Source organism: Eumetopias jubatus, unplaced genomic scaffold, assembly GCF_037043125.1.
Source record: "Eumetopias jubatus isolate StellerSeaLion01/CBP00866 unplaced genomic scaffold, mEumJub1_p1.0 scaffold_7, whole genome shotgun sequence".
In the NCBI taxonomy this organism is placed as follows: Eukaryota; Metazoa; Chordata; class Mammalia; order Carnivora; family Otariidae; genus Eumetopias; species Eumetopias jubatus.
In genome coordinates, this window is record NW_028274813.1 from 110145392 (window position 1) to 110167902 (window position 22511).

Here is a 22511-nt window from a genome sequence, read left to right on the forward strand (position 1 = left end):
TGCATGCGTCTACTACCAACTGCCCAAGTTGGTTGGGGGCTGGCTGTTCTAGGATGGCCTCTTTCCCATGTCTGGTGATTGGCCGCTGACAGTTGGGGTAACAGGAGCAACTGCTGACTAGCAGTCTGGCATGGGCTTGTTCAAAAGAAAGAACAGAAGCATGAAAGATCTTTTGAGATCCGGGCTTAACATCATTTCCAACACTTTCTATTGTCCAAAGTGAAGCACAACCTAGATTCAAGAGGCAGGAAAACAGTCACATTGCAGACTGTCGATACAAGGAAGGGTAGAGAATGGGGCCATTTTTCTAATCAATCTACCAAATATCATGATAAGAGCACTTTTTAAAAATCCCGGTTCACCTAAGATGGGGGAATAATGGAAAATGCAAAGGGTGACATAAAGTATACTTTGTTATGACTTCGTACTACTGACATTTTGAACCACAGAAGTTTTTGTTGTGGAGGGGCTATCCTCTGCATTACAGGATGTTTAGCAGCCTCCCTGGCATCTACCCCCCACTAGACATCAGCAGTAAACCCCAAGTTGTGACAACCAAAAGTAACTCCAGACTTTGCCAAATGTGCCCAAGAAAACAAAATTGCCTGCAGCTGAGAACCACTGCTATAAAGAGATGAATTAAGGTTAAAGATAATTTGGTCTTATTCCTGCCAATAAACTAATTTTGCTTTAAAAGGCTATTCAAATGATTCTAACTTTATAGATATGTAAGATGTACGGGACTACATATTAAACATGCAAAAGTCCACTGATGATAGATTCCTGCTAATTTATATAATTTAACCGAAAATTTTACACCATATTGTTGAAGTCAGTAGGAAAGATAATTGTGTTAGAAGTTAAACTAAATTAATACTCTAGAATTTGGTATGTAATGCATATCTAAGTCCCAGGTTGATTTTTATTTATTTCTTTGAAGAACAATCAATCACGTTGTTTCTCTCCCAACCTCCAAACATAAAATTCTGTCTCAGAACTATGTTTCATGTCTACTCCTTTACCCATTTCATGACAATGGCAATTTACCTCCCAATTCCACCTCTCAATCCAACGGCTGGTACAGATGTGAAATACACCACAGAAAGCTTCTGTAATAAATTACAGAAATAGAGTGTATTAATTTAAAAAGTAAGCACAACAAACCAGAATACTGCCTCGACTTTTAAAAAAGAAACACGAACAACACATTAGAAAAGCCAGCCGTCAGTCATGAAATACTTACTGATCTGTTTTCACAATACTTACATTGCTAAAATGATATATATAAATCAGACTACTTCAGCTGCATAAAAAATCTTACAAATCTTTGTCAACTGAATACTCTCTTACATTAATGTATAAGTCTGTGATAGCAATGGCCAAGTCAAGTCATATATACAAGAACCAACCAAGTCACATATACGAGAACCATATATAGAAGAACTTCATTGTAGATTCTCTGGGCAAAAGAGAAGAGTTTCTCCTTCAGAGAAAAGAAAAGAAAATGGGATAACTTGTTAATCCAATGATGCATCAATGAGCAAAGCCAGGACCAGGGTTTGGGGAGAGATCTGCTTAGGGTACCAATTTAAGGAGAGATTCATTCTCAGGGACAGAAAGTGAGCCAAAAATATGAGGCAAGAGCCTGCTGTTTTAATCTCACCTCCAGTCCAGCAGGAACTGCACTTAGCAGAAAACAGCACCCTGATTCCCACATTCCCAAGGTCTGTCCTGTACTAAGCCATGACATTTACATCCTACTCATCATCGGTTTCCCCTCACAGAACCACAGGGTCTGCTTAGCCTGTTCAGAATGATACCACCAAACAGGGACAGGGGAACTCAGCAGAAAGGGTCACCTACAAGCATACAATCGGACCACTTAAACGTTTTGAAATTATGAAGGTGGAAAAATCAGGCATTCCAGGAAGTTTCCAGAACTGTCCTTTATAAAGTTGGCCTCGTGTTTAAAAGTGGTTTACAGGGGTGCCTGGTTTGCTCAGTTAAGCCTCTGCCCTCGGCTCAGGTCATGATCTCAGGGTCCTAGCATGGAGCCCCTGCATCCTTAGGTCCTACGTTGTCAGGTCCATGGGGGGGGGTGGGGTCCCTGCTCAGCGAGGAGCCTGCTTCTCCCTCTCCCTCTGCCCTCCTCTGCCATGCTCTCTCTCAAATAAATAAAATCTTCTAAAAAATAAAAAATTAAAGTGCTTTATAATTTTTAACTATGTGTATTCACACTTTAAATTGAAATGTTATCATTTTCATCATTTTTTCCAATTATTGCCATTTAACTGAATCAATGGTATCACCCAGGAACAATGAAAAGCAATAGTATCCCATGGGGTTAGCAATGTTAGTTTTAAGAAATGAGTTTGATTCAAGAATAACTTAGAGGATAGGGTTTCACCTTCACGAGGCAACAGCATTCCTTCCCCTTATTATCGTCCTCTTTGAGGAGGATCGACCCTGCGAAGCAGTCAGGAGCAGACACAGGTAAGTTTGTCTTACAGGTCAGACCCAACAACAACAAAAACTCTCCAGGATAGCCTCATTGTGTTAAAGACACTTCATTTGTCTTAGGAGTACACCCAAACACACCACACCCAAACGTCTTTATAATGGGTCCTAAGTGTAGTTCCTTCCTCTTTTGTGACTCATCCTTTCCCACGCCCTCAGAACAGTTCCACAGCAGGAATGTAATTAGATCTAAGCAATTAAGAAAACTGCTGCTCTACTTCCTCAGTGTGTATATAGAAAGCGCTCTGATTTATAATAAGAGTTTAACTTACAGGACTCCTCACAATAACTAAGGCTTTAACTTTAATAAGGCTAAAGGACTTAAAGTGGCTTGAAGACAAGTAATAACAAGCAGGAGTACTTTCACGTCTTTATTTTAAAGGCCATACACGACAGCCTTAAATCTGCCTTTCCAGTGACCATCCCTACACCTCTACTCAGAAACTTTAAAAAAGTGCAGGCTTGTGCATTCTCGTCAATACAAGAGAGGCCAGCAAAAGCTATTTCCTCAGCAAATGAGTGTGTGGTAAATGTTAGGTAATATAGGGGTTTTAGTTAATTACCTACAGATTCTTGCTACCAATGAGCATCATGTTATTCGATAATTAAGCACAATTAGGGGGAACATTCAGAAGTTTTTCACACGTAACACTTGCCAGCAAGAGTCTTTCGGGCCTATGAATTTGCATGTTCCCAGTATTCCCAAATAAAATTAAGTTCCTAGTTTTACATAAATAGGTTTATTATAAATTCTAATAATAAAAATCTATTTTAATTATAAAAAGTAACATGATGAAAAATGGAAAAATAAAAATGTCATAATTTGTAACGATGATCATCTTTGTATATCCCCTGCTGGTCTCTTCCCAAGTGAATGTGTTATATGATTATTATCAGATTGTAACTACATTTTTTTATTCTGATTTTTTTCACGTATAAGAATTCCATCTCTTCCACAGAACTTCTTCATATGGTTGCAAAATAGTCTTGCATAGTAGTTTTCTACTGCTGTGTAAAAATACACTACAAACTTAGGGGCTTTAAAACAACACCTGTTTATTAGTTCACAGTCGGGTAGGTTAGAAGCCCAGGTGGGATGGACTGGGTTCTTTGTTTAGGGTCTCGCAAATCAAGATGCCAGCCAGGCCCGGATCCTACCTGGGGACAAGTTTGCTTCCAGGCTCATTCAGGTTGTTGGTGGAATTCAGTTCCCTACAGCCGCAGGACCGAGGCCCTGTTTCCCTGCTGGCTGTCAGACCAGATGCTCTCTCCTACAGCTCCTGAAGGCCACTGGCATTCCTTCTCCCACAGCCCATACACCCTCGAGCCAGCAACGACATAACAAGTCCCTCTTGTCCTTCAAACCTCTGACTTTCAGTTCTGCTGTGAGTCAGGGAAAAATCTGTTTCTAAAGGGTTCATGTGATTAGAATAGGTACACTTGGTAATCTCCTTTATTGGCTAACTCAAAGTCAAGTGACTACAACCTTAAATTACATCTGCAAAATCTCTTTTGCCATGTAGCAACATAATCATGGGCATATTATCTCATCACAAGCAAAGTCCTGGGAGCGGGGGGCGGGGGGGGGGGGCGGATCATAGGTGGTCATTTTTAGAATTCTGTCTACCACACCTTTGCATCACAGTAGAAAATGTGCTTCCAACTGTGGGTTGTGCCTGAAAAGCTTGAAGGTAATTTTGCCACTGGACCAGAAAACCTTTAGGGTCCTTTCCAGTTCTAAAATGCTAAAAATCAAATATTTAAATGCATTAAAGAAATAAAGTGTAAGGTTATTTTAAAACTTGGAAAGAAAATAATACGAATTTTAAAATTGGTTAAAAAAAGAGAGAGAGAGAACTGAAGTTTCTCTCGGTTTAAAAACAGAAAGATGATTTCACAAAATTGTCACCTTTGGGGGGGGGCCGATTTTCTAGTCACAACAAGAGGTTGAACATTTAGGAAATAATGAACCATAAAAATGGAAATAAAGGTTAGTGCCACCTAAGTGACAAATCGTAATACCTAGGGAAACAAAAAGCAAAGAACTCTGAATCCAGTGACAATTTCTATAACACAAAACTCGTTTCATTGTAGATACAAAGATTAGAAAGGAGGTAAATGAGCCAAATGAAAAACCAGCTCATATACAGATTATTCCACCCGAAGTTCATTAAAAACTAGGACTAAGGATATAACTAAGGATCAGGCTGGCAGGGCCTTCTCAGGAGGGAGTCAGCTAACCGACTTTAGTATAAGACAGTTCCCATCCCCAACACACAAATCTAGTGACAGAGGAGGAGGACGTGGAGGAAAGGAGGAAGAACAGGAAGGAGAAGAAGGGAAGAGGGAGGAGAGGAAGAAAAAGAAGGAAGAGAGAGGCAGGCAGGCAGGAAAGAAGGAAGAAAAAAGAAAAGAACCTGGCATACAGTTGGTGCTAAATAAATATCTGTTGAATGCAAGTACAATGTAACAGATCATAAATATGTCTGCTAGCCGTCAGAAAATTCACCTCCCTAGCCAAGGAAGAGAAGTCTTTCTAAATCTTAGCTACTCTTGGGCTAAAAATTACCCACAGCCTGCCAGTAGGCTGACACTGGATCCAAGGTGGGGCAGTCTTCAAGAGGTGGGATAACCATTCTTAGGAGTCACAAGAAAATGAGGGCTGGGGGAGACGAACCATGAGAGACGATGGACTCTGAAAAACAAACTGAGGGTTCTAGAGGGGAAGGGGGTGGGGGGATGGGTTAGCCTGGTGATGGGTATTAAAGAGGGCACGTTCTGCGTGGAGCACTGGGTGTTATGCACAAACAATGAGTCATGGAACACTACATCAAGAACTAATGATGTAATGTATGGTGATTAACATAACAATAAAAAATTTTAAAAAAAAGAAAATGAGGGCAGGCAATAAAAGTGTTAAGACAAAAAAAAAAGTCTGTTAAATATTGATGGAACTGAATTTTGCTGAAACGTTTAGTCTCAGAGTAATTATAACTTACACAGTGGCAAACATACAAGTTGACAGAGTGTCCCTCAACAGAATTCCAAAGACTGGTTTCCAGCAAAATAAGCCAGGATTCTGCCTATTGGTACTAACCAACAGAAAGAACACATTGATAGCTGTGAATGACACCATGGAATGAGAAGCTCCTAACAGCCATAAATATAAAATACTAGCCATAGCTTCAACTCTTATCAAATGCACAGTGTCATGTCTTCCACAGTTTGCAAGGTTCTCATTCATTGTGCTACTCTACAATGAAAAGTTTAGTGGGGAAAAATATGCATTTTGTAACCATACAAAGATTTTTCCCTCTCAGGTGTGTTTTTATTCAGCTAACCAACTCAAAACTCCTTTGTACAAAAACAAAAGTCGTACTCTTCTTATTCTCCACTCAATGCAATTAATAGGAAAAGCAATTCAAATTAGAATTCAGAAGACTTTTCCATTCTACAAATAAAGTTGACTCTTCACCTCATCAAGATGTGAGCAACATCTTCTGTATTTTCAGAATTGGATCAGTTACAACTTTAGGTACACTTAAAAAAAACTATTGTAATATTTTAACTGACAGATAATAACCACTGCTTAAATTTCTATTTATATTGTTCTATAGCTTCCAAAATGTTTTCATTCTTTTTAGTACCTAAAATCTCTGGTAGGGTAGAAAGGCAAGTAAAATTATCCCCATCTTACAAGAGAAAGAATTGAAACTTAAAAGTAATTTGCCGAAGGGACACCTGGGTGGCTTAGTCGGTTAAGCGGCTGTCTTCGGCTCAGGTCATGATCCCAGGGTCATGGGATCGAGTCTTGCATTGTGCTCCTTGCTAGGCGGGGAGCCTGCTTCTCCCTCTGCCTGCCGCTCTCCCTGCTTGTGCTCTCTCTGACAAATAAATAAAATCTTTAAAAAAAAAAAAAGGAAAAAAAAGTAATTTGCCCAAGGTCACAGAGTTTTTCAATAGCAGTGCCTGGACTCAAACCAAGATTTTCTGACATCTTGTTATTCCTGATCTTCTGCCTATAGAATATCTCTACTCAAATGGTATGGACACTAAAACGAAAGATGCTTCTAAAATTGTGTAACATTTTCCTTCTATTTACACAAGGAAAAGTAAAATCATAGAATAATTTATGTCAAAGAAAAGCACTGATTTTTATAAAAATTCTTATGAAATAGACCAATATAAGAAACCCACACCTACAAGAAATACAAAAGAAACAAAGGGCCATGTATCTAATATTCTAAACTAGAATATTTATTTAGTAGTCAAATAAAATATTGGACACATTAGTAATTTAAGCTGTTTAAGTATTTCAATAACCTATTGTCCATCCAAAAATGATATTATGTTCTTAAATATAATTCCAGGTGATAGTTAAGCTTAGAGAAAAGGAACTGAAAAAAAACTCCAAATAATCTTGAATATACACTGAATTTTGTGTTAACATTCCATAGGCAACGCAGGGCCTGGGATACAGTAAATACTTAAAGAATGTATGATTTTTTTAAATGTGCATTATCTGATTTTAATGAGTGAATAATTATTTAACAATTTCAACAAATTATCGTTCTTAGCTATAAAGGGAAGTTTAAAAAAAAAATCATTCCACAAACAGGAAAGTATTTACTTAGTGGCAGAATACTGAAACTGAGCATTTTTCAAAGGATGGTCTATTCACCGCATAAGGTGTATACACCTCACTGGCACAAGGACAGTCTACTGGCAGCTCCTTCTAAGGTTCCAGATCATTCAGAATCAGCCTGCAAGCAGGGACAGATATAGCAGCGGGGCCTGGAGCATGAAGAGAGAAATAAGAGAAGCCCAACATAAGAAAACTAAGAAAAGGTTCAACAGGAGGAGCCAGCACCAAAGCCCTGATCCCTGGCTCAGTCTAGAGCCTGGACCCCGCCCCTTCAGCAGTGCTTGCCCACCAACCTCCTCTTCCCACCGGCTCCCACCCCTTTATTACTGCTCCTTCCCTAGACATGTTCATCTTTAAGAAATAATTTCTACATCCCAGAGGACCACTAAGACCCCCTTTTCTTCCTGTCCTTCATCCAGTTTCCTTCTAAATAAATATATTGATATTTCAGTGTTTTTTAAGCAAATCGTTTTAAAAGAATATTAACCATTAGCAGGAGCGTTTCAGGAACGTGATAAAAATCATCAAAATAATGCATTAATATTACTAAAATTTGAGAGTATTATCATGTACAATGTAAGATAAAGGATTCTAAGGAATTGGAAGACATTATTTCTTCCAATTTTCCTTCAACCTCATAAGTCATATAATGCCAAAGTTTCCTCATCTATAAATAAAAGTTACAGTTCAAAAATATCACTATTATATTATAGATAAGTGGGATGTCTTATTCCTAAGTGATGGATGCTACAGTACTTAAAGGTAAAATATAATGTCTATAACTTATTTTCAAAAGGCTCAGTGAAAAATGTGTATATTTTTTCTATCTTTATATACATATACATACTATAGATAAAGCAAATGCAGCAGAATGTTAACTGTTGACTCTAGGTAGTGAGCAGGCAGATCCTAGTTCACTGTGCTATTCTAATTTTAGATTTCAATTTTTCATAATAAAATTTGGAGAAAACAAATTAGATATGTGCTCAGAATCTGTGCTTATGATGATTATTAGCATCATAAGTTAAACTTTCAAAAATATTTTTGCAAACAACATCGTCAGAACATTGAGCTATGCATCCAAACTGGTTATATATCAAGTGCACGTTAAAACAAAGCTAACTTGCTAGCATACAATAAGACACAGGTGGTGTTCTAGCACACAATTACCTCCGGTCGGGAACTGCATCTCCAGCACACTGCATCACGCCCAAAGGGCTTAGTGGGACTCGCTCAGGGCCAGCAGGCAGGGGCTCTTATCTGTTGACTCTGTGTGACTTTGACAAGTCACAACTTCTCTGGGGCTCATATACCAATTTCTCTCACGGTGCCCTCCTCTCTATCCCTTGCAGAATGATTCCAGTCCTCACGAATTCCTGCCTAAACTATGGCAGCAGCCTCATATACCATCCATCCGCTGCCAAGCTTGAGCCCTTCAACATCCTGAACAGAGCTACCAAGTAATCCCATCCAAAACACATTTGGTCCTGTGATTCCCAACTTCTGAATATGCAGGACAAAGTCCAACACTCTGAAAATATGGCGTATTTTAAGCCTTTCCAAGATTTAGCCCCAACTTCCCCTCTTGCCTATCTCCTACTCAGTGCCCTTGCCTATTATTCTAGGGTTCACCAAAGCTAAGCTGACAAACCAACTGCACGCTCCCCCAACTCCTGATTCCCCGCTCCATGCCTTTGCTCTTGCTGTTCCCCTGGAGAGCAACTTCATCCTTTCCTGGATCACATAAGCAACTGCTTAATGGGTACAGGGTTTCCTTTTGGGGTGATGAAAATGTTCTAGAACCAGAGATGATAGTTACGCAACACTGTGAACATGCCATATGCCACTGAACTGTTCACGTTAAAATTATTAATTTTAGGGGCGCCTGGGTGGCTCAGCAGTTTAGCGGTCTGCCTTTGGCTCAGGTCATGATCCCAGGGTCCTGGGATCGAGTCCCACATCAGACTCCCTGCTCAGCGGGAAGTCTGCTTCTCCCTCTCCCCCTCTGCCCCTCCCCACTGCTCCTGCTCTCTCAAATAAATAAATAAAATATTTTTTTTAAATAAAATAAAGTAGGGGCACCTGGGTGGCTCAGTTGCTTAAGCTTCTGCCTTTGGCTCAGGTCATGATCCCAGGGTCCTGGGATTGAGACCCGAATTGGGCTCCCTGCTCAGCAGGGAGCCTGCTTCTCCCTCTCCCACTCCCCCTGCTTATGTTCCCTCTCTCGCTGCGTCTCTGTCAAATAAATAAAAATCTTTAAAAATAAATAAATAAAGTGATTTATTTTATGTTATGTGAATCTCATCTCAACTTTTTTAAAAAACAGCAACAGTAGCTCATCCTGATAAAAACACAGACACACACACACACACACACACACAGACACACAGACACACACACACACACACACACACACACTTTCACAGACTCCTTAGCCCCAGACTGGATCAGCACTGAGAACACTCCCCTGTCACAGCAGTTATGACTTTGTAATACCTATTTACAGAACTCCCCCATCATACTTTGAGCCTCTTATCTTCCTCATCTTCTCATTCCCTCCTGCTTAGCCTAGGCCTTCAGGAAACATTTTTTTTTAAGAAATGAAATACAGAGACACCTCTTGGAGCAAGAGGCTAGAGCAGATAGTCTTTTGAAGATCTAGATCTAAAAGTCTACAAGGGCATGTATTTAATTGGAAAGGAAAAGATCAGGAAAGACTGCTGTTCATCTGGTTATGAAGGATAAAAATGGAAAGACCCTTGGTGAGATTTTTCAGTTAGTAATAATGAGAACTAACATTTATTGAGTTCTTAACTATAATTATTAATCCCATTTCCCAAATGAGGAAACAAATATATTTCAGTAACTTGCCTAGGGTCACAAAGGGGCAGCAAGACTCAAACCCAAGTGGGCTGACACACCGCCCTGCCTCCATACTGCCCCAGGCACAGTTGCAGAGCTACGAATGGACATTCTTTGGCCCACAATCTGGCTTTTCTAAGGCTGAGAAAACACTCCATTTTCCACATTTATCTACTTAGCCACTGCCACAAATGTTTCTATTTCATAAAGTGCTTTTTAAAATATAAAATGTTAATTTTTAAAAAGAATCCAACCATAAAAAAAAAGATGAATCATAAAAAGATCTCTCATTAAAAACATCTCTCACATGTAAATTAGCAAGTATTTGTGGGCTCTTCCTTCCTTACAGGACTGAAAAGATCAGTGCCTAATACCCTCTCTAGAATGCAACTACAGCCAGTAGGCTTCCCCGCTGGAGACTCATTTTCAAAGTACCCCCAACCTCTGCACAGGTTAAGTACCCTGCAAATGAGAAAATCATGGAATAACAAAAACAAGCTAGAAGAAAAGTTATCCACTCACTTTTTTAGTTTAGAAAGCATGATGTATATGTCCTTCCCCTCTTCCCTCTCTTTAATAATGTCACAATCTGGTTAAAAAAAAAAAAAATGAACCAAAAGTCACTGAGATTGAAAAAAATAATTATTTGTGTACCTGAATGGGAAAACCTCACCACAGAGGTAACGTCAAATCTTGACAACATATCAATAAGGTCAAAATTAAAAACATATCCCCACCCAAAAAAAGTATATACCCTATGGTACACACTTGTGCGTGCACCATCTCCAGACAGTAAGCCCACAGTTTTCAGTTCTACTGGATTCTCAGCACTTGTTTCACCCATATATCCTCCTAAATATTTAAAACCATGAATGGTAGGATAATATGTTGGGCAAATACACACACACACACACACACAAAAGCAAAAAGGCAAAAGCGTTAAGAATATCACAGATAATATGACAAAGTAGAATTCAAGACAAAAGTTGACTGGGACAAATTAAACACTTTTATACCACTAGTTACAGTCCACAGTGAATATAAAATAGCCAACAGTCTTAATGTATCAATTATCACAAAATTTAAGTATATAAAACAAAAACTGGAATATAAGGGAAGGTATCAGCAACATAGTTATAGTGAGACACACACTACGCCCAAAGCTAAAATAAACTAAGTAGCAAAAATAAAGATGTAAAGCCCTTAAAGATCAACATGAACAAGGTATTTAAAGGAGAAAATGGTCAAAGAACACAAACAGTTCCTAAAATAAGAAGTGAAAGTGGCAATAAGCATAGAAATATGTCCACATTCCCTAGAAGTCAAACACACAGATTAAAGCTATATTTTGTTAAAGCGCATTTTTTCTTCCAGTCAAGTTGACAAATATGCTCTAAATCATATTACTGGAAAAGTGTAGTGCATGCAACAATTTTATACACTGCTGGAAGGAACACAAATTGGTTTTGAGACTTAACATAAAAAGCCTTCCTTCCCCCTAAATACCTCTCCCTCCAATTTTCTTTGGTATATGGCTCAAGATGCAAAGGCTATAGCTCTAAATTTGAAATTCTAACAGTTGACAATAGTTAATAACATGGGTTCCAGAGTCAGGCTACCCGATCTTCACTTATTAACTATGGCACTTTAGGCAAGTAAATTATTTAACTTTGTCTATAAAATGATAGCCGTGGTACCCACTTCTTAGGGTTGCTGTGAAGATTAAGTAAGCTAAGGTAAAGCACTTTGAACAAGTTAATGGGGCATACATACTCAATAAATATTGGCTATCGGCACTTGGATTACTTATAAGTAATTTCTTTTTAAGTAATTCAGTAGCGTTTGCTTAGTATTTCTAATGGGACATTCATATCTGCTCAAATCATTTCAAGTTACTTATAATTTGAAATATGAGGGTTATTAGAATCAAATACGATTCAAAAAATTATACATATATAATTACTGTGGCATCAAGGTAATTAAATGCTGATTGAACAACAAAGAGGCAATCTGGAAACTTTAAAAAGAGCATAAGCAGTGGTTTATGGCATGGCATGGTGAACTGTTTTATTCTTTACCTTCAACTGTATTTTGTTTTCTACTCTGAACATGTATGACCTTCATGCGGGATGTTAGAACAATAGACAGCCATTTAGATTGACTGGTTCAGTCATACACTTACTCTCTCTCAAGGGCACTTAGCAGGTCTGATTCGCTTATATAATTACAGCTCATCATATTTCATCTTTTGCCAGAGCTTTAGTAACTCAACTATATTGGTTCATCTTCTGCACATCATTTTGGAGACTATACCATTTGGAAGTATATTAGTCAACATCAGTAATATTCAAGATTTCTGAGGGTAACAAAAGTCCAAAGGACAAAACCGTTTTTGTGATAACGAACAGGTAAATTTATTCTTTTATTTTTGTGTTATATATTTAAGCCTAGAAGAGGAAAGCTATATAAAGCTTTTAATTATTTTATGATTTAGAAAAAATGAGGCAGTAAGCATTTATTATCCCACCGTTCTATTTACAATTCCAGTAAGTGCATCTCAGTCATCATTTTTTGGCAAATTAAATTCCCTACAGAAATCAGTGTGACTGCTCTTGCACAAATAAGCTCAGGCAGGTAGAAATTTTCAACCATTTGTTATATTCCTTAGGTGTCAGGGCAAATGTTTGCATGATTACTAACGGGATATTAAGTCCTTCATTATGATAGAGATGAAACACATGAGTTATAATGTTTAAATCTAAAATTCTTGGGTATAGATTTCTTCGCCAAGAATTCGACTGTAAATTAAACAGGGCTGATAAGAATAACATGTTGCTGGCTATTAGCTAATTCTAGGGAGAAAGGGAAAAGAAAGGCGAACCTGTTACCTCACCAACAGAGTAACTTCTTTAAATGAAACTTTACCCACTCCAGGCAGAAATCTCTCTGAACAAGGACTTAAACTTGTCAAGGAATCCAAATTTTTAATTCAGGTTAAAAAAAACAAAAAGGAAAAGCCTTCCTTTAACTATTTACCCCTACCTGCCCCCTCCAGCTCCTTAGTCTGACTGAAATTCTCATCCATACCTCATCTGCACCAGCCCCTACCATAACACCAAAGTTCCTTTCCAAACCTGGTGCTCCCTGAGAGCACTGTTATAATTTCACAGCTCCACACCACTGCACTTGCTGTTCTCTTGCCTAGAAAGCCCTTCAAAGTGTCCAACTGGCCCAGGCTCAACTTCACCTTCCTGCCTCCTCCCTGACCCCACCCTACACATCTGTACTCCCACAGCAATTTATATACACCTCTATTGATGGCTTTTAACATAAGGTATTATTATTTTTTGTTTAGCTCTCTTAAAAATTTGAAGGCTGGGACTAGATTTTTCTTATTACAGAAATTTTTGAACATATACAAAATACAATAGCATCACAAAAAGTAAATACAATAGTTATCATGAACCAGCCAACTACAACAATTAATTCATGACCAATCCTATCTCAACTATACCCCCTACTCACTTCTCCTACCCACTCACTCACGGATTCTTTGGAAACAAATTCCAGACTTCACATCATTTCATCCATAAATAGTATACTTCTAAGTGTTTCTCTGAAAGATAAAAAGGCTTTGCAAACATAACCACACTACTACCACTGTCACATTTAAATCTTTTTAGGTAATAATTCCACAAAGCCATCACATATCCAGGTGGTGTTTACATTTCCTCAACTGTCATAAACTTTTTTATTATTTTTTTAAAGATTTTATTTATTTGAAAGAGAGAGAGAGAGAGCACAAGCAGGGGAAGGGGCAGAGGGAGAGGGAGAAGCAGACGCCCCCCAGAGCATGCAATCTGACGCGGGGCTCAATCCCAGGGCCACAAGGTCATGACCTGAGCAGAAGTCAGATGCTTAACCGACTAAGCCATCCAGGTGCCCCTATTTTTATTATTAATCAAAGGTCAACATGAAGTCTATCATTCCAATTGGTTAATATGTCTCCTAAATCTTTTAATCTCCAGATTTCTCCTCTATTTTTTTTCTTCTTATAATTTATTTTTGAAGAAACTAGGCCATTTGTTCTAAGAGCTTCCCAAGATCATAATTACATCCATTGCATCCCCATGTTCCTCCAAATCCTGTGTTTTCTGTTAAATGGATTTAAGATCTAGAAGCCTATCATATTCAGGTTTGGTTCTTTTGGCAAGACTATCCATAGGCAGTAATGAATATTTCCATCAGGAGATAAATTACATCTGGTTTTCTTTCTTTTTGAGACATTAGTAGCCAATGATAATCAACGTCTTTGCCCTAGATCCATCAATTCACTAGGAGGTATAAAATTGTGATATACTAATTCTGTCTCCCTTCTTCCTCTATTAGCTGGGATAAAACACTTCGCATAAAAGAGGAACTTCTCTCTTCGAATATTTGGTTAGCCTCAGGAAAAGCCTAATACCTCTTTCTTTGTTTTTATTTTCTGGTTCTTAAAAGAATGTATCGGCTCCCTAGCATCCTCCAAAAGTAACAACTTTCTCCTTTTTTTGTAATCATTATTATGAATTCACAGATTTAAAGATTTTGGTACACTGTCATATTATCCTTATTGATGATGGAACCGTCCCATTGCAGGTCAAGTGGGAACCTCTTCAAGTTGGCTCCTGAGTCCTAATCTTTGATAGCCTCCTTGCTTTCTAGGGGGACAAAGGATTCCAGGCTCAACTTGCACATTTTCTGCTTCCAACTTGGAATCATCTATTTCTTCACAAAAGACCTAATTATTAATTCATTTTCAAGTCTAACTTAACGTGTTCCATAAATGTTTTCCAAACTAAATAAGGTAACTGCTTACCAAGTCCAATTCCTGAGCTAAAAATTTTAAATTTGAAAATATGTATCATACACAATATAGATATACAATCACTATTCCACTCTTATTAAAAGAATTTAAATTGTTAACTACTCATCATTTAAGTTCTTGGACCCACTGCGTACCAAAAGATGTACCAAAGCAACTCAACCATTCTGCTTTGGTATTATAATAAAATTCAGCAATTCAAGTCACCATGATGACCTGGGGTTGACATCAAAAGTATAAAAACAGGGCTTCTTCCTTCAAGAACCAGAAGAAATACAATGCAGAGATAACCCTAGGAATCTGCCTGAATAAAACTTTAAGTTAAACATTTTTAATCAAAGGTTGGCATCTTTAATGAAATTGAGTAAACAGTGCTCAGTTAAGTATCCTGAGTTTAAATGTAACAATCTGTGATCTTATTTACATTACCCCAAAGTCATTGCTTTAATAATATTAACATCTTTTCAAACATACTCCAAACCCTAAGAGGAAAACACAAAACCCTCATTTTCAAAATCACAACTGAGACAAAACGTAATCCTTTATGCTTTCTAAACATCTCAAACTTCTTTTTTTTTAAAGATTTATTTATTTGAGAGAGACAAAAAACGTGTGTGGGCCCAAGAAGGCAGGGATGGGGGTAGGAATAGAGAGAATCTCGATTAGCAGGGAGCCCAATGCAGGGGTCCATCTCACGACCTTGAGATCATAACCCTGAGATCATGACCTGAGCTGAAATCAAGAGTTGGACACTTAACCAACTGAGCCATTCAGGCTCCCCAAACATCTCAAACTTCTGTTCTTAGTGGGAATCAAAGGAATTTTTTTGAAGATATTTTTCAGTTGCTATATTTGTAACTCTAAATGTTTTTAGAAATACCAATATTTTTTCAGGGTCCTGAGACATTAACAAGATGTTTTAGAACATATTTGCTTGCTCATTTATAGAATTCATTGCTCCAAAATCAGAGTAGCCTAGAGAAATGGCAGCAAAAATAACCACAGAGCCTCCCATATCAGAAATAACTTTAACGGGGCGCCTGGGTGGCTCAGTTGGTTAAGCGACTGCCTTCGGCTCAGGTCATGATCCTGGAGTCCCAGGATCGAGTCCCACATAGGGCTCCCTGCTCAGCGGGGAGTCTGCTTCTCCCTCTGACCCGCTTCTTTCTCGAGCTCTCCATCTCTCACTCTCTCTCTCTCTCTCTCAAATAAATAAATAAATAAATAGAAATAACTTTAACAATCAAGCATTTACTCCACTACAAATGTTAAGTGTAGGTACAGTTTAAGTGGAACCCCCTTCCAAAATGTCTGCTTAGAATATTTATTTGCAGTACATCTACTAGTTCTTGAAATATAGCCCCTTAATTTTAATTACTCAATTTTCCTAGTCTGAACTAGGTGAAAACGGAATAGCCTATTCTCACTGTACATATAATTGTATACATAATTGTACATATAATTGCACATATAATTGACTAGATTTGAAATGGCATTTACAGTCATTTAATTATCCCTTTCAGAAATCTGAAGCTCCAATTTAGTGATTAAGATAAATGTCAACAACAAAAATAGTCTTATTTTATGATTAAAAGAGGCAGCTATCTCCAGATTCAGCTAGTACAGGACAAACTCTCAACTGTATTTTACCCACAGTTTATAATTATGTACTACATTTACGTATATGTGTATAAACATAACCTCTGTTGAGTGAACTCTAAACTCACTGGCGTATTTATAACCATGGTACTATTCAGAATATTTTAAATGATTTTTTCTACATATAATTTAGCATGTTAAGATTCTATATTTCACATACCATAAAACACTTATATACCTCAGTCTATTGCTAATGCATCTCTTTCAGATACATAAGCTTAAACAAGAAAAAATATTTATGAAATACACATTTAAGATTTTTTCCTCAAATCAAAGTTGTGCAGAGCATACTGTGATTATTTCCATAATTAAAATGACTGCTTTAAGATTCAAATTAGGTAACCATAAGGGAGGAAAAAAAAAAAAAAAAACAAGATATATGCCCCTTACCTTATGCCAGAATAAGATTTTATATGGGTCAAACATTTAACTTAAATGTAAAAAAATGAAACAAATTAAAAAACTAAAAGAAACAAGATGGAATTTTTTTCTTTTTGTTTAATATCGCAGAGGAGAAAGGCCAAGATAAAATGTAAACCGAAAAGTCACAAAAGGTTGACCAATTCAATTGCATAAAAATAACCACTTTCTGCATAGCAAAAGCCACCATAAACAAAATCCTAAGACAAATAACCAATTAAGAAAACATATTATTCATATTAAAATGGCTAAATTTCCTTGATATAGAGTACGTACAAATGAATTTAAAAAATCAACCCAATAGAAAAATGAAAAGGATAAACTCTTCATGAAAAAAAAGAACATGCGGTGGGCTCTTAAAAGCATGGAAAAGTAATTTCTCACATATTGGGTACATGAAGGAAATTTAACAACATTCTTCAGTATTACAAATGCACCATATCCTTTAACCCAGCAATTCCACTTTTAGGAACTGATCCCACAAGTGTACACACATACACACAGACGCACACACACACAAACTTGAAATACACACAGGCTGATTCATCATTGCATATTACAGCAAGGATTTGAAGGGAGATGCTCTGAATGGGCCTAATTATTTACAGTTTAAAAAAAGATACAGAACAACAAGTACAGTGTGCTACCATTCTCATAAAGGGTGAATGTTTATATTCATATTTGCTTGCATATGCTAAACTCTCCCTGGGGGAACATGCAAGCAACTGGTAACTCCAACAATACTATATACACATGTGACCAAATCTGACATTAGGGACTATGGTATAGGTTGAAAGCAAAAGGGACCTCCTTCTCCGTACATTCGTTTTATTCTATCTTGGTTTGGTTTTATTAGTCATGGCCTCAATTATTTTCATTTAAATATTTTACAAAATTTATTCTAATATTTAACTTAAACAGAGATGTTCACGTTTTCTAAGCAGACAGCTTCTACCTTTTTATACTATGTATTTCTCTTGATTTTTATGCTATTTATGTTTATGTTCCAAATGTATAAAATGCAAACTGGCATGTTGATAACAGCAATAACAATTAAATACTCTGCATCTCTAGAAGAGAAAACAAGATAAAATTAAGGTATAAAAACCTCCAAGTGGAATGTGAATCTGTGGTGCAAGCCAAGGAAAATGGGAAAATACAGCAAATAAATATAACAAAGCTATCTTTTATAAAGCTGAAACACAACCTGCACTACAAAAAAGTTGAATCTTTAACTCAACTACGGTGACCTCTAACATCACTAAATGACATTTGTCAATTATTATCTAAAAAACAATGTGAAACAAAGTAATCTCTCCTATGTGCTTATAAAATAATTTCACGCTTTATTAAACAACATCAAATCATCAAATATCATGCCATCTATAGCTTTCCTTCTTTTATTGGAAATTAAAGAGCCTAGTTTTGCCACAATTTCCTGTTAAGTCTAAGTAGAATCACCCCAGAAACAGGCGGAGAGAAAGCCACAATTCTGAATTAACTCATAACCAAAAGCAGATTAATTAGTATTCTCATAAAAAGCATATATAATCATTTGGTAAAATTTGTGCAAAACTATAAAGGTCCTTCTTAATTACTCCAAATGGGCAACTGGGCAGTGTGAGCATCACATCTCACTTACGTTTCTGACTCTTCACGACTTTTTAAGTAACGTTTAATAATATAGAATGCTGATGATATTGCCATTCTTCTGACTTGCCAAATTATCTAAATCCCCAGCATCTGCTGTCAGGCTGTTTCTCAAGATTTCTGATCTCCTGCCAACTGAGGAGAGGGCCTGAGCGCTTCTCAGCGTGCACACGGAGGCCGGGTGGCAGATGAACGCGGAATGCCTGCCCCACACGGATCTGTCCCACAGGTGAAACTCGGCCCCACAGGACAACCAACTTCCCAGTTCCACCACCGCTTCCAGGATCACCACCCACCGGGCTTTGTCTTCATCGACGCCCGATTCCGTCTGCCTTCCTCAGAAATCAAACTTCCCCACTTCCCCAGTGATCCGGCGACAGCGGCCAGCCCACGACGCCCCCCTCCCCGCCCCGGCCCGCCAGCCTCGGAGTCCCGGACCCACCGCGGGTGCGGAGAGCGGCGGGCGGGCACGCAGTCAGCTGCCCCGCCCACCCGGACTGCGGGGTGCGAGTCCCCCGTCTGGCCCCCGCGGGCCCCGCCCGACAGAGCGCGCGTGGGGAGCCGGGCCAACCCCGAGCGAAGTAAAGGGCCGGGGTCGCCGGGCGTAAGGGGGAACCCAGAAAGCCGGGTTGGAGGAGGGAGGCCCACTGAACCCCCCGGAGCGCCGGGGTTTCACCCAGGAGCTCGGAGACCTGGGGGTGAGAGGCGGGTGGTGCGCCGGGCCGGCGACGGGGAGGGTCCCCAGGGTCTCCGCGCCGACGCCCAAGTCCCGGCCCCAGGGAGGAGGCGGGCAGACGGAGCGGGACGGCTGAGGGAAGGCTGAGGAAGGCGGCGCGCGCTTCCGAGCACAGGACCCCGCGGCTCTCGGGAGGGCAGCGCCGGCAGCCCGGGACTCGCACGGGCCGCGGGACTCACCGCGCTGGCGGTGGCGGCGGCGCCGGACGACGCGGGGCCGGACGCGTCCTGCCTCCTCAAGCGGGACTTGAGGCTCTTCATGGCCAAGTCCTCGCAGTCCGGCTCCCGGCGGCGCAGCGCGCCCCTGCCGCGCGCGAACCTTCAAGTGTGCGGGCTGCGAGCGCTCGGGTAGGCGGAGGAGGCGGCGCCGGCCGTCCCGGCCCCACCTGCCACCTGGGGGCTCCCGGCTGCCCACCGCTCCCGGGCCTGCGGCGGGGCTCCCCTCCCGCAGCCAATCCTGCCGCGGCCCTGGAGGGGGTGGGGCCGGCACCGACCATTCGGAATCCGGGAAGGGGGCGGGACTTCCCCTTCAAACTTAATAACACCCTTCCTCTCCCCGCGGGAGGAAAAGTTTGGAACTTCAGCTGCGCGAGTGCGGGAGGTGAGCGGCCGCGGCAGGGACGGACGCGAGACCCAGGCTCCCGGCCACCGGCGCCATTCTGCCTTAATGATGGAGTCTCAGGTCTAAAGAGAGCGTGCGGTCCAAGCAAAGCCCGCTCTCGTCTTGGCCGAACCCACCCCATTCCCACCCACGTGCTCTTTCCCAAATTAAGTTCCCTTCCTTTCCTCTGGTCCCAGGAAGGACACACAACAGCTTTCAACTTCCCTTCCATCCGCCGATATTTTACTACACAAATCCTAGTGCCTGGAAACAACACGCACCAAAACTCCGGAAACAAGTAACAACCTCTAAGGAATAAGGTGCTGGCGCTGTGGAGGAACATACAACTAAGAACGTACTTTGAAAGACATTACAGTAAATGTTAGATGGTCAGTAATTATTTGATGAGTGAAGGACCTGCTGCTTTGGAGAAAAAGAGATGGTATGGGGGGATAGGGAGAGCATCAGTAAAATATAGTGGTAAAGACAGTGGTAAAAAGGAGAGACAAAATTTGTGAAAAACAGAAATAAGTATACCTGGAGCCCTTTGTGCTGTGCCAAGGACAAAAGAGGAAACAAGGTCTAGCGCTTTCCATATGGTCACATTCTGCTAGACTTTTTGCTTTCCCACTTGATCTTCCCTCTCTGCTGTAGTATTCCCTACTTAATCTACTGAATTAATTTGTATGCCTCAAAAAAAAAAAATAGCATGGCTTTCAATGAGAATCTAGGCTTTCATTAATTTTAGCTAAAAGTTTATAAATTAACTCGGATAGTAATACATTTCTTGGTTCTTAGCTATAATTGCCCTCCCCCAAAAGAATATTTAATATCTATTAGATGTCTTTAACAGCAGTCTGTACAGACATCATCTCATTTTGTTTAATCATCACAACTCTTCGAAATAGACAATCCAATCCATGCATTCATTTGTTCCACCTACACATATGTTTAAGGAGTACTATACATTGCTAGTTACCAGAGGAAAAATGACAACCATAATATGTCCTTTGCATCCAGGAAGCTTACGATCTAGTGTGTAAGACAAATAAAACAGGTAATACCGCTAAAGTATGCAGAGTTTACCTCAGTTGCTAGGAGACAACATAGATAGCCAAGTTCTCCAGTCTAAGGGTTTCGAAGACGACCTGATGGAAGAAGCAAAGCCTAATTTGATACTTTAACTTATTTTTTTTAAATGACCCACATAGCCAAAGTGATATAAAAAGTTATCCAAGGAAAACATATCATGGCCTTTTCTTCAAGAATTTTTTTCATTTTCTGTAGAAATACATTAGGGCTAATTAGTTAATTCATCCTGCCCAGAAATTTGGATTATCATTAAAGGAAGGATGAAGAAACAGGCTGGTGAGCAACACCCAATAATTTGCTTTTAACATGATGTCTTCAAAACTCTTGGCTGGAGTCAGTTTTTCACAGCAAAATATTTATTCTAGCATGCACCCATTTGAAAAGACAAACAAACAGTCCATGTTTCTAACAATGAATTCTCTTTGAAAGGTCAGTTGCTTTCTTTGGAGTTTCCTTAGAGTAACTCAGGGTTTTATTTAAATACTGTAAATGGGGCGCCTGGGTGGCTCAGTCAGTTAAATGACCGACCGACTCTTGATTTCCGTTTGGGTTGTGATCTCGGGGTTGTGGGATCCAGGCCAGTATGGGGCTCTGCTTAGCAGGGAGTCTACTTCTCTCCCTCTCTGTCTGCCCGTCCCCCTACCTGTGTTAGCTCTCTCTCTCTCTAAAATGAATAAATAAATAAATACTGTAAAAAAAATTTTTCCAGAGCTTTCTTGGAGAGGCAGCATTCAAAGACTGTGTTAGCCCTTAACAAAAAAGTAAATAACAATGAACTACCTGAGAAAATTATTAAATTTTGTCTTGATTAGTTCTATGGAAGGAAATTTTCTTGACCCCTCCTCCTTCCTCAAGATCCACAGCCCTTCAGGTTTTGGTGGCTGCTTATAATGTCTGTGGACAGTTGTGTCTCTGTCCTCACCTACCACTGCAGAGCCGAAATTATCCCATATATAGATATTATAGAAGTTTCCCAACCAGTCACCCAACCAGTCACCCAACCTTCAGTCTCACCTTTCCCATCACCAGTAAATTACCAGCCATCATCGAAAGTCTTACAGAATATTCCTCCCTTGCTCAAAAACTTTCAGCAGTTAATGAATAAAATCTAACTCCTTTACTTAGCATTTAAGGCTCTACAACATGGACCCAAACCCCGTTCTCCAGCTGGCAATCCAAACAAATTACTCTTCTAGCCATTCCTCAAACATGGGTCATGCCTTTCAATTTCCACATCTTTATGAGGCCTCCTCCAGTAATTTTCTACCTACATTCATCTAACAAAATCCTACTCCCTCCAGGAGGGATTGGAAGAGGGCTTCTGGAGTACTGTACTAGTTCATCTGGTTACATAACTAGAGTGCTGGTGATGGAACCAGTGTGTTCAGTTTGTGAAAATTCAGTTAGCCTATAGGCTTTATACGTACACTTTTATGTGTGTATGTTATAGTTTAATAAAAAGGTCT

The 22511-nt window shown here is 39.6% G+C and overlaps 1 protein-coding gene across 2 annotated transcripts in view; it reads right to left on the minus strand.

Moving 5' to 3' along the window:
- UACA (uveal autoantigen with coiled-coil domains and ankyrin repeats) overlaps positions 1 to 19613 on the minus strand; it is a 101127-nt gene extending 81514 nt beyond the window's left edge. For both annotated transcript variants that reach the window (XM_088025129.1, XM_028100330.2), the window contains exon 1: positions 19533 to 19613. In XM_088025129.1, the coding sequence (XP_087881255.1) occupies positions 19533 to 19613 (81 nt within the window). The remainder of the gene's footprint in view (positions 1 to 19532) is intronic.
- Between the last annotated feature and the right edge of the window lie 2898 nt (positions 19614 to 22511).